The sequence below is a fragment of the Bidens hawaiensis genome, unplaced genomic scaffold (assembly GCF_021521415.1).
Source record: "Bidens hawaiensis isolate Kalapana, Puna unplaced genomic scaffold, B.hawaiensis_p1.1 tig00021522_1, whole genome shotgun sequence".
In the NCBI taxonomy this organism is placed as follows: domain Eukaryota; kingdom Viridiplantae; phylum Streptophyta; class Magnoliopsida; order Asterales; family Asteraceae; genus Bidens; species Bidens hawaiensis.
Window position 1 is genome coordinate 28,283 of NW_027493350.1, and position 16,479 is coordinate 44,761.

Sequence of the window (16,479 nt, forward strand, 5' to 3'; positions counted from 1 at the left end):
TTCTCAAATGACATGATATTTTATGTGTATGAATATTTTTATATTAGTATCATAGATATATATTATCATTTATCTAGAGTTGGTATGTACTTAGAGAACCTTTTTTGTCACACGGACAACTATATATGGCTATATCAAGAGTTATAAGCAGGCCTATATGTTACTTTATTAATAGCTACAAGCAGACATGGACTAAAGATTTTGATTTTTGATAAACAATGTATACCTGCTAATACAATCACAAATGTAGTGTTAAAGGAAGTCTTTACCTATTTGTAATATATTTGTGTAATCTTAGTTATGTAATTTATGTAATTTTAATTTAATTGTAATTGTATTAACAATATATAATCAATTTCTTAAATGTATTTCACTTAATGGTCAAAGTTTAAAATTTTCAACAATTACCCGTGTAATACACGGGCCTCAAACTAGTAAATTATATATATAGATAAAAGTTTAATTGTCGGTGCCACAAAAGTTTTGTTTGAATAGCTTATTAGTTTAGAAATAATATTTAGTTATATCATTTTGGTTTTTATACACAATAAGCATATTGTTGCCTGATGGTTGTTGACAATATGTTAGCTTTATGCTATGATGGTTTTGCTCAAACCCGTCATTTGTATGATTACATTTTTATAAAGCAATATTACTTTTTTATTTGATGAGTTTTGGAGGAGCATGGATCCATTTTTTGTATTTGTTTTATCTATACATAGATCTATACAATTTTTATCATTCTATTTGTTTTAATATTTTAACTTCAAGAGTTTATTATCTGGCTTTATTTTTAAAACCATAATAAACAACTTCGATACCGATCAAATTCAGATAAACTCATCGTCGTAATGCCCGTATTTTAACGATTGAGTAAACATCTTTTTAAATATGTTACTTGTATCATAAGCTATAAGAGTGCCGGTATCGTAGCCAAGTTCGTTTCGTTTTGATCATAAATTGTACGTATGCCAATGTTATTTTCGACAATTACACTTTATTTTTTATTAGTGTTAGTGTTATAACGAACTTAACCGATATCAACTGAATTTGAGTTGTTGCATCGCCGCAACGCGACGGATCGTTTACATAGTATTATATTATAATAGACAAATAGTTATAACAATATAGTAATTGTAATATAATAATAATTATAAATATAAAATAATAATCATAATATAATTATGATAATAATATAATAATAAAAAGTATGATAATTATAATATTAATAATAATAATTGTTGACTCTTTGAGTTTTTTTTATTTCTCGAAGGAACAAAAAAAACATCTATATTTAAAAGAATGAAAATCCTTATAGGAGTTTTATTTCTTATGAAATGATCCATTTCATTCATGCATGAAATGATAACAAAACATGTTTTATTTCATTTATTTGAAATGACTAATTACATTTCATCTTTCATTCTTTCATATCAAACGTTATCCAATTCTAATTCCCACATGATGAAAAAAACTGAGCTAATAGAACAAAGTCGAGCCAGCTCGGTTTAAAACTAAGCTGAGCCCGAGCTTACCCTGGCTCGGTTCAAATAAGCTCATGAACAACTCTATTTACGGTTACATATTTTATTTGATAATGCATTATTATGAGAAAAGTAGTCAAGTATATAAAACGTAAATGCATAAAATAGTCAAGTATATAAAACGTAAATAAAAGGATAGACATATGAAAACGAATGGTACGCACGTTTTTTGTTTATTAGTTACAAAACTCGGATACCTTGACATATCCCCTTTAGTAAACTGTATAGATGATACCATGATTTATGAATAAAGTGTAGGCACGATTTATAATATAAATCCAAATATATATTCTTGGGAGTTTTTATCTCACATGGGATAAATTACTTGTAAATAAATATAAACATTCAACGATGCTATATAACTTTAAGAAAGTAAGATTTTTATAGGACTAAATAGTCCTTAAAAATATCATCCGAATTCATTATGACTCATTATATGATGTTGTGGAAAATACGCGATGGTCCCTAAAACAAAATAAGTTGACTATTCTAACTCTATTGACCAAATTGGTCATAATTGAACAATTGAAATAAAGATGAATCAAGTTGTCGTTGTTTCGGAAACTTCTTTACTTTCCTTGGGACGGCCAAAAGATAATTCAAATACTGGTTTAGGTATAGGTGATGCATGTGTCTCACGTCAATGATGCAATATTTGAGATATTAATTAACAGGTTTAGGTGTTGTCAAAACTTAAAACAGGGTCGTTTAGCTACCTACAGAACCCATGAACGGATTTAACTAATGGGTCATATCCGTATCAACACGACATGTTCGTAAGTTGACATGCATGTTTAATGTTAAAACTTAATATATGAAAACGTGACTGTATCGTTACTTAAATCGATTGAGTAATTTATGTAAGAATTTAGGAAGCAAAAAAAGAAAAAGACAAGATAATTAAGTTTGTTGTTGGAAAGTAATTATTTTAAATGCATCTGTACTTTTGTTGTAAGTTTTTATTTTAGAGTATTAATAGTAAAAGAAAAACAAATGAACTGTGTTTTATTGAAGTTTAAAAAAAGGCGACGACGTAAGACAAGTGTGGTTGGAAAAATATTTTGTAATTTAAAGTTGAGTTAGAGAGTGCGTGAAATAATTTTATAAAAAAAATAAGCTAATAACAAAAATATTAAAAGTCATATAATAATAAAATGTTGGTGTTTTATATATTTTATAAAAGTCACCTCTTTTTGTTTTTTTGTTTCTTTCTTTTGGAAAATCGTAATAAAAATCAAATTAATCGAATTTTATAAAAGGACCAATTCACATTTTTAGAATAAATTCATATTTAAGATGAACCTTAAGTAACGAACAAAATATAACAATGACTTCAACATTTCCACTGCTTGATATTTTACACCAAGAAACATATGTCATGGTAGCTTGCTATACTATGGTGCTTTAACAAAACTATCGAAACGACCGTAGAGTAGAAAAACAGGAAAAACAAATCTTGACAAACTCTCATTTTCATGCATCGATCGCTGATTTTAACGATATATTTAAAAATTTAGGAAAAACAACTTTTGTAAGATATGAAAATGAAAGAGGGAAATACATAGTGTTTCGAAGGGTTAACTTATCCTACACGGTTTCTAAATCTAGGAAGGGTACAAATACATATTAAATCGTAAAATATAACACAATATCAGACAAAATACAATACAATACTGAGTAATATAACACAATGCTGGAGAAAAATACAAAATGTCGAGAAAAGAAAGACACAATGAGGAAAATAAACCAAAAACACAATGATAAATAAAAATACACAATGGTATGAACAAAAATTTCAAAATCTACACACTAGACCTTGAAAAAGGAAAACCTAAAATCTAATATTGTAAAGTTGAACGAGACGATTCCAATGCTGCAAGTTTGAGTTCGATAAGAATTCGTTAGTTACCTTATCTACAACTTCCTTGTTTTAAAAGTATGCATTTAAACCCAAAACTGTTTTGAAAACAATACACCCATTTTATAAAGAAAAATATGACATGTGAAGATTTCTCAATGTTAGACCCCTTTGATGGAGAATCACATAACTTGGGGCTATTTCTCAAAAGTCAGTATGAATAAATAGTAGTTTATAATATCAAAAGAAGCAGTTTACTTTCCAGAATTTAATTGATTTGATTCCCTTTCTATATACTATAAAAGAATTTAATTTAATTTAACTTATTTGATTCCATTTTTTACATACTAAAGAAGAAAATTCTTCCCAATTTGAAATACCCTCTTGCACACTAAACCAATGACTTTGAATTCAGTCAGATGCGATCTCTAACTCTTTAGACACGTTTCATATATGAATAATGGTCATGGATTAGCAAGAGAAGAAACATTGAATGTTCTTCACATAATATCTTTTCAACATTTACGTTGTAACCTATGAGTTGTGTAGGGTAACACCCCAAATAACAAAGCCGTCAACACCGCATCAACATGATCAAGCCAACAGCATTGAATTGGCATAACCAAGCTGACAACACCGCATTGACATTAGATAGCGACCCTTTAGGCAGATCTACAAGACAGCCGGAAATATAGAGCCAGGGATATTAGTGAGAAACAAACAAGGACAAAAGTCGAAGGGCCCACAAAAACCAGCGAGAAGAAGCTTCACATTAATTAGTCAGGCGACCTATGATTAAAGCCTCGCATCGACTGACTAAGGGGGACTTGTAGGGACAGCACCGCAGAAAGGACGTCTACACCCATGATATATAAGCATTGTTAAAATAAGTTATAAACTTTTAGTATTTAAAATTACTTAAATAACCTTCTAAGATATATACATTTGGTATTATGTTTTTTTTAGTTATACTCATTTTGATCGTTTTATTAAAAGCTCAAACTACTCTGCTAAACACCTAATATATTTTAAAAGCTACAACCTCTAGTTTTCAATCATCTGTCACAAGCTAGTTTTGTCAAAAATTCATCTAATCTCTTCCAAAGAATCTCACCTCAAGTACTGTGAGAAAGTTTCAAAGCCTGGAAAAGACCCCTATAAAGGGGAAATAAAATACCATGCCACGAGACCCTTCAAATTACTTTTTGAGGGAAATCGTAACAAAATGCAAAATGAACAGAATTTTAGAAAAACGGACCAACTCACCTTTTTTGAATAAATAAACATAATTAGTATGTTGGAAAGGAACCTTTATGTTACGATCGAACAAACTAGAACAATGACTTTAGCATTTCCGCTACATGATATTTTACATCGTGAAACATATGTCATGGTTGGTTGATATAATACGATGCTTTAATAAACCTATAGAAACGATCATAAATTAGAAAAAAAAGGGAAATTAAAACATGTAACAATCTTGACAAACTCTAATTTTCACACACCACATGTAACATCCTACTTTCGGTTATTATAATAAAAAAATAAATTTCGTTATTTCATAGTGGGTCGTTATCGGTTTAGATAAATAGAATACGAGTTGGGCCAGTGCTGGGTAAATGAATATGGGTTATGGACTTGGGTTAGGAAAGAAAGAAGGAAAGACCGTGGGCTTAAGACCATGATCCATAAATATATAAACCTTTAATATCCATTTAATCTTCGTTCACACATATTCCATACACCACCCAAAACACACACTTAAGATTTCTCTCTAATTCTTCCTTATCTCTAGCCGAAATCAAGAAGGAAACCGAGCACCGATCCGAGGTAACGATAGTTTAATATTGTATGAGCTTAACCCGTTAGATAAAGTTGCGAAACAACGAGCCGACACCGTTAAACCGTTTAAATCACGAGATCCGGGTGGAATCGGGTATCAACCGAACCTATGATGAGCTTAGGGATCACCCTAGCTCAGATCTGGATCGAACGGGGCGAAAAACGGTGAAAAACGAGTTAAAAATCGTTTTTCCGGTGAGTTCGCGTTTTTCCGGCGGCTTTCCGGCAATGATGGCGCCGGAAAGGCGGCGCCGAAAAAGTAATACGAGGTTACGGGAATGTTCTGACATTCCCTGACCTAACCCTAGTTCGCTAACGGGAATTTAGCGAATTAAGGGTGATTCGTTAAGTAGATTCGCCGAGGAAAGATAACGAACTAGCCTTAGTTCGTGTCCTGATTCGTTAAGGAAAAGAAAACGAACTAGCCTTAGTTCGTGTCCTGATTCGTTAAGGAAAAGATAACGAATTAACCCCCCCCCCCCATTTTGTTATAGCCATTCGTTAAAGGAGATAACGAATTAGAAGGTCCAATTCGTTACTTGAACTGATTCGCTATGTGGACTGGTTCGTACAAGGACGGATTCGTCAGAGGTCCAGTTCGTTAGAGGGTTCAGTTCGTTACAAATGACCAGTTCGCTAAGATAAGTCAATTCGTTAAAGACTGAATAACGAACTAGAAAGTTTAATAAAATGACAGAACAATCCCTGGACTTAGAAAAAGAATGAATTAATTACAATTCATCCCTTGAACTTTTAAGTAACATATTATTCAATGATTCAAAATGCTAATGGAAAATGTGTTAAGACAGTTAATGGAAATAAAATTTTTTCAAGCTGACCTGGCAGCTCGACCCCAGCCAGGGGCCCTGCCCCTTGGACCCTGCTAGGGGCTGCCGCCCCTAGACCCCGCTGCCAGGGGCGCTGCCCCCGGACCCCCGTTCGTTGTGGGTTATATAAAGATAGAAATACAACATGAGTAGTAGTAGTTAATTGATACATGTAAATATTATACAGTTAGCCGTGCACAGCTCAAGAAGGGAATAACGATTAACGGAGAGCGTAATAGGATTCAGGTGAGTTCCTAGCCCCATTTATGTGTTATGTTTTCGGGGCTGTGTGCATACTCAATATGTTTGTTAATACGCTTATCCTAAGAGATAAGTGTATGCCTTATGTGAATAATGTGAAATGTATGAATGATTGCTTGAAGGTACGTGAACGATCTTCGGATATTGCACGTACTGTCAGGTTGTAACACTATATATAAGGTAAGTATGATATGTATGCTTATGTGTATGAACGTGATAAGGTTAATAAAAGAAGGAAAGGATGGTTGTATGGTTACGAAAAGGGTACCGAGCCCTAATAATACTCGAGGTATGATGTATGGTTGTATGGTAACGAAGAGGGAATCGAACCCTACTAATATTCGAGAACTAGGGAACCGAACCCTACTAATATTCGAGGAAAGAGGGTACCGAGCCCTAATAATACTCGAGAAAAGAGGGTACCGAGACCTAATAATACTCGAGGAAGGAGGGTACCGAGCCCTAATAATACTCGAGGAATGTAGGGCGTAATGCTCTTTATAACGTAAGATATGAAAGCAAGTTAGTACAAAAGAAAGTATGAAAGTATGATTGAAAGAATATAAGTTTATGTGTATTGTATAATGTATGATTAACTAGAACTCACTCAGCGTAGCTGACTTTTAGTATGCACGCGGTGAGTAGGATGAGGCAGCTCGCTTGAGGAGACACGTGGCATTGAATAAGAGGCTGGCATCGGAAGGCTCAAGACGTGATATGTTTTAATCACTTTGTTTTTGAAAGACAAGTTGTTTGTTTAAGACAAGTTTTGGATTGTTACGAAATGTTTTATGAAAGTTTTTAATGTTCCGCGAATGTTTTAATTAACTCTGATATTTAGAACTGCGTTTATGAGTAAATCCAACACGAAAGTAGGGCTACCGGTAACGGGGCCTTACACCACAAATTACATGCAATGTTTTGAATATAATATACCTTGTTAATAAAGAAAAATATATAAAAAAAATAATAGCATGCGACGACTTTCAGTCATGGAGGCTTGGCGGAGATTAAAGAAGCACATAACTTAAGACTTCGAATTTTGTTAGATACTTAGATGTGATCCTCTTTCGACGCATTTCATATTAGAAGAATGATCATTAATTTAGCAAGATGATAATCGTTGAATGTTCTCCACATAATATTCTTTTCAACATTTACGTTGTAACCTATCTCGCGACCAACTTTGTCGAAACTTGTAAATGTAATCTCCACATTGAGTCAATGACTAGAGACAAGTAGTTAACGATCCCAACCAAAGAGTGATTAGGGAAATCCTGTTGGTGATCTAACCTTAATGAGACGAATGATATAATCACCACCTTATTCTATATCACTAAAAGACGTGTTTTAATGAAAAAAAAAATTCCTCTTGGTGACAAAGACCAAAGAGTTGACATAAGATGAATTGTTAACACTTAACATCCTTCTAACAGCTATAAATTTTGCGTTGACATATTGTTTCCAACCTATAATTGTGGCAGGTGCGGTGGTGATTATTATATATGTCAATTATAATTTTCAAATAAAAAAAATATACAATTTCCAAAAGGACCAAAACAATATCTAATTCTGTAACAAATACTCAAAAATAAAAATCAACCAATGTGAAAGCTAAACGTCTTCTTCATATGGTCCTAAATAAAGACTTGATTACAATAGAATAATTTTCAAACAAGAGCCCTTGTTTTATAACTTTGTATATTATTCACCCCGCGTCCTTGGCTTTATAAATGCACGTCGCTTATTCACCTTCCAAGTTCATCCAACTGTCCATATCTCCTTGACACTCTCTCATTCAAACACACTCTGAAATTGCAACCATGGTCCTTTCAAGAACCGTTCATTCGGATTCTAATGACTCCTTACACTCAACATTTGCTTCGAGATATGTTCGCACTTCTCTCCCTAGGTAGATCTAATATATTTGTTGTAAACTTTTATGTGAAGTTTGTTTAGAGATTAATTGGTTGATTAATTATTATGGTGAATATTGTAGGTTTAAGATACCAGAGGAATCGATCCCAAAGGAGGCTGCGTATCAGATAATAAACGATGAGTTGATGTTGGACGGCAACCCGAGGCTGAATCTGGCGTCGTTTGTGACGACGTGGATGGAGCCCGAATGTGATAAGCTAATGATGGCTGCGATCAATAAGAATTACGTTGATATGGATGAATATCCGGTCACCACTGAACTCCAGGTATTGTCATGTTACCTTTATTATTTTCCTACTAGCAAAACGAACTTTTTTATAAAAACGGCAATTATGTAATTACTTGTTTAACAAGCTATACATTTATATGTATTATACGGTACCATATATTTGACAAGCCAGACATTTAACACTCAATATATATAAAATATAATTTTGATAGCTTGTTATATTATGCATCGTGTATATGTTAAAAGTATTAAATTAATATGTGTAAAGTATAAATTTATTTTTTTAAATAAATTAACTAGCTCAACAACTCAAGAACGGATCAAGCTTTCTACAAGTCAAGCTTGAACTTTAACATTTTAGCTTGTTAAGATAAGGGAGACAAGCATGAGAGTAACTTGACAATCTTTTAATCCTTAATAGTTAATTTCTTGATCGAGTTTACTGTTTTAAAAGATTTTGACGTTTGCTTCAAGGCTACTCAAAACAAAAATGTGCATTTGAGAACTCTCTCACATCGTTAACTATTCTAATTAGTTATAGATTATAATTATACTGTAAGAAATTGCAAATAGGAGAATATTACTCTCTCTGTTTCATTAAAAGTGTCATGGTTTGAAAAACACAAAGTTTAAGGTAGGTTGAGTGATTAGGTTTTTTGTTTACCGAATGACAATAATGTCATTGAAAATTGGGTCAATCGATATTGTTTATTAATGTTAGTTGTGTGTGTTTAGGTGTAAACTTAGAAATTGGATATTAAATTTTAAAAATGAACATTTGTAGTGAGACAAATAAAAAATATGTATACTTTTAATGAGACGAAATAAACAATATTTTATTCCCAAAAGCCGATTAAATGAATTGAATATCGTATTTGGTCAATAAAGAAAAATAACCTTTTGAACGAAACAAAAATGTATGTTAATTGATAATTAATTCGTAACCTCTCGATTAAAAAATGTAGCATACGCGGCATCATTAATTATGTATCATTACATGTTGGACTTTTTATGTAATTTCAATAACAAATCAAAACTTTTAATCAGAGCCAACTTTTAGGAATGTTATAAGTAATTCTTTAATATCATATCCTTTTTGTAATCAACAATATGTACTTGCCAATACTATTTTCTCAATCTCATAAAAGTTTCACAAAAAAGATATAACCATTCAAATTATAATAAGGTTATTGAATGCTCCATATATCAATATGTACGAAATAATTAACTAATTCTTTTATAAAGATTTTTTATTAGATAACCTATAAGCAAGCACATGGACATCAAATTTTTCTTGGATTTAAAAACACTGAATGTGAGTTTGGATAAAGAGATCATTGGATCTCACGTAGAAAAATGTTTTACTTTTTTTAGAGCATTTTCGGTCGATTTCTTATCTCTATAATTACACTAATAAATAATATATATTCTTTCTCATATACAAATAAATAACGTTATTTTACATCTTTATCATTATTTTTTCTCTCTCATCCTCTCACAATTACTTTTAAATATATTAAAACATAAATAATAAAGAATAAAAAGTATTCTTCCAAATTTACTCATCTTTTTAAAATTCTCTCTTTCACTCACAATCACTTATAACTCTTTAAACAAATTTAAAAAACTCTCTTACATAATTATAGAGAAGCTATTAAAAATGCTTTTAAATATAAGGTATAACCGTTTATAACATATATGTCTCTTTTTATATCTCAAAGTATTCATCTCCCATTTAATAATTAGTCTCTACTTTGATTAGTCTCGACAGAGACATTTGGATTTTGAAAGGTTCAACTTCTTGCGATTTTTTCTTTGTTTGCCAATAACTTCCAAGTCTTATTTTTCAAATTGCATTTATATTTATTAAGAAGACTAAAAAAAGTAAACAAAATGACCTTTTATTAAAATTCTGTTCATTTACGTATACTTTTAAAAACTACATAAATTAGTGTTAATTAAAACATGAAATGTAAAAGTTTTAAAATCGGATATTGCCTTTAAAACTAATAAGATGCAAAACTTATTTGATCTTTAATAATACATTCTTTTCCTTTTTAATGACGATTGTTGTTAATACCACTAATAAAATGCAAAACTTTTTTGATCTTCAATAATACATTTGGATTTTGAAAGGTTCAACTTCTTGCCTTTAAAATAATGTACTAATAAAATAAATTTTCATAGGTGATATATTGAAATTAATTATAATAGTTATTATGAGCAAGTATATTGTAATTTATTCGATTTTTTTAGTCTACAACGTGGATATCCGAGTATATACAAAATTAAGATCGATCATATTAATAGGTTGGTGACCCATACATTGACAAAGGCCTGCAAAGCTTTAAAACATCAAGGTTGGGAGTTCAAGTCCCACAGATAACATAAATTCATCGTTAGCAAATAAAACAAAAAAAAAAGGATTATGATCTTATGTTTAACAAATAAAATGCAATAAAAAGTTATTCGTGTTATTCCTTACAACTAATTATAGTAGTTTTTATGTCTGAAAATATATTCTATTACATCTGATTAAAGTATGGTAAATTACTTAAATACTTTATGGTCAGTAGTCATTAGGGCAGGTTGCTTTGTTAGCCCATTCACAGCCTATTAGTAAGGCTAATGCATTAATAATGTTAGGTCATGGCCCCTTAAAATATTTTATTCCCAAAAGCCGATTAAATGAATTGAATATCGTATTTGGTCAATAAAGAAAAATAACCTTTTGAACGAAACAAAAATGTATGTTAATTGATAATTAATTCGTAACCTCTCGATTAAAAAATGTAGCATACGCGGCATCATTAATTATGTATCATTACATGTTGGACTTTTTATGTAATTTCAATAACAAATCAAAACTTTTAATCAGAGCCAACTTTTAGGAATGTTATAAGTAATTCTTTAATATCATATCCTTTTTGTAATCAACAATATGTACTTGCCAATACTATTTTCTCAATCTCATAAAAGTTTCACAAAAAAGATATAACCATTCAAATTATAATAAGGTTATTGAATGCTCCATATATCAATATGTACGAAATAATTAACTAATTCTTTTATAAAGATTTTTTATTAGATAACCTATAAGCAAGCACATGGACATCAAATTTTTCTTGGATTTAAAAACACTGAATGTGAGTTTGGATAAAGAGATCATTGGATCTCACGTAGAAAAATGTTTTACTTTTCTTAGAGCTTTTTCGGTCGATTTCTTATCTCTATAATTACACTAATAAATAATATATATTCTTTCTCATATACAAATAAATAACGGTATTTTACATCTTTATCATTATTTTTTCTCTCTCATCCTCTCACAATTACTTTTAAATATATTAAAACATAAATAATAAAGAATAAAAAGTATTCTTCCAAATTTACTCATCTTTTTAAAATTCTCTCTTTCACTCACAATCACTTATAACTCTTTAAACAAATTTAAAAAACTCTCTTACATAATTATAGAGAAGCTGTTAAAAATGCTTTTAAATATAAGGTATAACCGTTTATAACATATATGTCTCTTTTTATATCTCAAAGTATTCATCTCCCATTTAATAATTAGTCTCTACTTTGATTAGTCTCGACAGAGACATTTGGATTTTGAAAGGTTCAACTTCTTGTGATTTTTTCTTTGTTTGCCAATAACTTCCAAGTCTTATTTTTCAAATTGCATTTATATTTATTAAGAAGACTAAAAAAAGTAAACAAAATGACCTTTTATTAAAATTCTGTTCATTTACGTATACTTTTAAAAACTACATAAATTAGTGTTAATTAAAACATGAAATGTAAAAGTTTTAAAATCGGATATTGCCTTTAAAACTAATAAGATGCAAAACTTATTTGATCTTTAATAATACATTCTTTTCCTTTTTAATGACGATTGTTGTTAATACCACTAATAAAATGCAAAACTTTTTTGATCTTCAATAATACATTTGGATTTTGAAAGGTTCAACTTCTTGCCTTTAAAATAATGTACTAATAAAATAAATTTTCATAGGTGATATATTGAAATTAATTATAATAGTTATTATGAGCAAGTATATTGTAATTTATTCGATTTTTTTAGTCTACAACGTGGATATCCGAGTATATACAAAATTAAGATCGATCATATTAATAGGTTGGTGACCCATACATTGACAAAGGCTTGCAAAGCTTTAAAACATCAAGGTTGGGAGTTCAAGTCCCACAGATAACATAAATTCATCGTTAGCAAATAAAACAAAAAAAAAAAGGATTATGATCTTATGTTTAACAAATAAAATGCAATAAAAAGTTATTCGTGTTATTCCTTACAACTAATTATAGTAGTTTTTATGTCTGAAAATATATTCTATTACATCTGATTAAAGTATGGTAAATTACTTAAATACTTTATGGTCAGTAGTCATTAGGGCAGGTTGCTTTGTTAGCCCATTCACAGCCTATTAGTAAGGCTAATGCATTAATAATGTTAGGTCATGGCCCCTTAAAATATTAATGATGACACATGCTATGATACATCATGGTTCAATATAATAGCTCTTTTCTCAGTATGAATACTTTAAATATGAACAGCATGGTAATTGCAACTTTGTTATCACGTCCAAATTATTATAAATACTTTATTGTCATTAGGGCAGGTTGCTTTGTTAACCCAATGACAACCTATTTGACCAAGCGTATTGGCACGTTGTGGAGTGCGTTATAGGCTATAACGCCGGGGGCACACCGCCCCCCCCCCCCCCCGGCGGTTTGGCTTTTTTTTGTGAACGTTTTGTATAAAATGCTTGGAAATGGCTCAAATATCAAAAACTAGCCGTTAGTTTTACCGTTGGAGAATAAAAAAAAATTATTTCCTATATATTAAACCAACTCATTCCCAATCAAACTCATCAAACTTATAAAAATTCTCTTTCAACTCTATAATTTCTCACACAAAATTCACTATATAAATGGATCCTCCATCTATATATAAACAGTTTCTCGGGCCCGACCAACAAGCCGAGGACGTGGCGGAGGAACAGGCGGTTACGAGTGCGATTATGCTCGCGACAACGACGAGGATGACGAGTAGTTTTTTTTTTCATGTAATATTTATTTAATAAAATGTTATTGTTATTTGATTATTCTAATTAAAAATTAAAAAAAAAAACAAAAAGTGTAAAAGTGATTGGGCGCCACGTGGCGCATAATGCCTGAGGGTGGAGAGTTATGACTATAGCCTATTTTTGTAAAAAACCATAACTCTGACTGGGCGCCACGTGACGCATAATGCCTAGGGGTGGAGAGTTATGACTACTCATGGTCTTAGTAATGCATTTATCACGTTAGGTCGTGGTCCCTTAGAAAAATTAATAATGACACACGTTATGATACATCATGGTTCACAATATATTTTTTTAACAACTAAATGTTACGCTTTACATTTACATGGATTAAACCCTAAATCTCCTATACATCATTATCACTATAAAGCTATTTTGTTAATATGAATAATTTACATATGAAGAACATGATATTTGTAACTTTGTGTTTACATTCAAATTATATATGGTCACAAACTTCCTAATGTCTAGTTAGTAGTGATTGAAAATTTTTAGTGTGCCGTTTGGTTTTTAAATATATTGGAATCGAGCATAGATTAAATGGAAATGAAATGAAACAAAAGAAAATAATATTTATTTTATTATATTGTAAATATATGTTTTGAGTCTGTTCTATGAATGCAGAACCGTTGTGTGAACATGATAGCACATCTCTTCAACGCGCCACTTGGTGACACTGACACAGCAGTCGGGGTTGGAACCGTAGGCTCATCGGAGGCAATCATGTTGGCTGGACTTGCATTCAAAAGAAAATGGCAAAACAAAATGAGAGCTCTTGGCAAACCTTGTGATAAGCCCAACATTGTAACCGGTGCCAATGTTCAGGTGATTAATAAAAGAAATTGCTTCTTGTTTAGTTAAAGCGTTATTAGTTTTATTAAATTTAAATAACATTATGATTTGGAAATTAGGTTTGTTGGGAGAAATTTGCTAGGTACTTTGAAGTGGAGTTGAAGGAAGTGAAACTTAGTGAGGGTTACTATGTGATGGACCCTGAAAAGGCTGTGGAGATGGTTGATGAAAACACCATTTGTGTGGCTGCTATTTTGGGTTCCACCCTTAATGGTGAATTTGAAGATGTTAAGAAGTTAAATGACCTCTTAGTTGAGAAGAATGCCAAGACCGGGTACATACGCATGTTAGACTTGTTAAAGGGTTGATTAGTTAAAACCCCAATGCCTACATGGCAATGACAGTGATGTAGCGCTATAACTAACCAAACCACAACACATAGTCTAAGTTCACACTATTTTTGAAATTATTAATTTGTATCTTATGAAACTTGTTATGATATTGTAGATGGGATACTCCAATTCATGTGGATGCTGCAAGTGGGGGTTTTATTGCACCATTTATTTACCCTGAATTAGAATGGGATTTCCGTTTACAATTGGTAAAGAGTATAAACGTTAGCGGTCACAAGTATGGTCTTGTCTACGCTGGAGTCGGGTGGGTGATTTGGAGAAACAAAGAAGACTTGCCTGATGAGCTTATCTTTCACATTAACTACCTTGGTGCTGATCAACCAACTTTCACTCTCAACTTCTCCAAAGGTAAATTATTTAAATCATGTTTTGATTTGTGTTGTATAACTGTTTATCATGTTGTCATATATAACCTTAATTGATTATTTTTCAGGTTCTAATCAAATAATTGCTCAGTACTATCAGCTTATTCGCTTGGGTTTCGAGGTTAGTTTTCTTTTCTTTATTAGTATTTATTAATCGCAACAGGGATGACCTATGGTGTTACGACAAAAGAATCGCTTTAGGTTCGCTAAATTTCAAAGTGCTTTTAGATTTGAAAGAATATAAACAAGTTTAGAAGAATTTGTTAACGTTGGTTCTTAGTGAATAATGTTGAAGGCATCTTTTTGGGTAACACTATGTCTTGTTATCTTATCATCATGGGAGAGAAAAAAATTAAAATTCTTCTGAGCATTCCATATGGAGGATAATTTAAAGATTTGTTACAACAAGCTAGTTCCGAAAAATTTATTAAACCTGATCGGACTCTAATGTATATCACTAGCATGTGTACAACTAATATATATGCTTATGATTAGGGATACAAAAACATAATGGAAAACTGTCGAGAGAACGCAATAGTCCTAAAGGAAGGATTAGAGAAAACCGGGCGCTTTAACATCGTCTCCAAGGACGACGGGGTCCCACTCGTAGCGTTTTCACTAAAAGACCACAGTCAACACAATGAGTTTGAAATATCAGACATGTTAAGACGGTTTGGGTGGATTGTGCCAGCTTACACAATGCCCCCTGATGCCCAACACATCACAGTGTTGAGAGTTGTGATTAGGGAAGACTTTTCAAGGACACTGGCCGAACGGCTCGTGGTTGACATTGAGAAGGTGCTTCACGAGCTTGATACGTTGCCGGCTAGAGTCAATGCTAAGATTGAGGTTTGTGAAGAGAAGGGGCTAGTGGTCGATAAAGGCGATCTTGATGTGCAAAGGAAGTTTACAAATGCTTGGAAGAAGTTTGTAGCTGACAAGAAGAAAACTAATGGCGTGTGTTAGATTTGGTTAATTCATATCTTGTTTTGAGACTTTTAATAATGGATTTTAATTGTGTGATGATTTTATACTTTTATTTGAACTATTTTAAACCCATCTAATGGATTATTTTTTGTGAGTTTAATATAATTAGTTTTGTTGTGAAGGATGAGTGCAACCATTTTCTAATATTTTTTTTTAAATTATCTTACTGTTTATAAGTTAGGTTTATATCTTAAAAAATACAAATAGAAATAAATACAACCATTCAAAAACTGTTTATAATTTGAGTATAATTAAAGCTGAAATTATTTATAATATAAGATTATAGAGATGAAATGAAGGGAGTGCAATCTATGC

The 16,479-nt window shown here is 31.4% G+C and overlaps 1 protein-coding gene across 1 annotated transcript; it reads left to right on the forward strand.

The window, feature by feature from the left end:
* The first annotated feature begins 8,047 nt into the window (after positions 1–8,047).
* Positions 8,048–16,214, forward strand: LOC143563779 (glutamate decarboxylase-like). Its single transcript, XM_077051243.1, has 7 exons — positions 8,048–8,244; positions 8,332–8,536; positions 14,232–14,432; positions 14,519–14,733; positions 14,907–15,160; positions 15,246–15,298; positions 15,673–16,214. Exons 1-7 carry the CDS (start codon positions 8,156–8,158, stop codon positions 16,141–16,143), a joined length of 1,488 nt encoding a protein of 495 aa, XP_076907358.1. The 5' UTR covers positions 8,048–8,155; the 3' UTR covers positions 16,144–16,214.
* Positions 16,215–16,479: the final 265 nt, after the last annotated feature.

What these genes read in the sequence shown, in the direction of transcription:
- LOC143563779 (XM_077051243.1), top strand. Translation starts at nt 8,156, where the DNA reads ATGGTCCTTTCAAGAACCGTTCATTCGGATTCTAATGACTCCTTACAC. An exon ending in GTTCGCACTTCTCTCCCTAG is followed by an intron (nt 8,245 to 8,331) that starts GTAGATCTAATA and finishes TGAATATTGTAG; the next exon opens with GTTTAAGATACCAGAGGAAT. An exon ending in TAACCGGTGCCAATGTTCAG is followed by an intron (nt 14,433 to 14,518) that starts GTGATTAATAAA and finishes TTTGGAAATTAG; the next exon opens with GTTTGTTGGGAGAAATTTGC.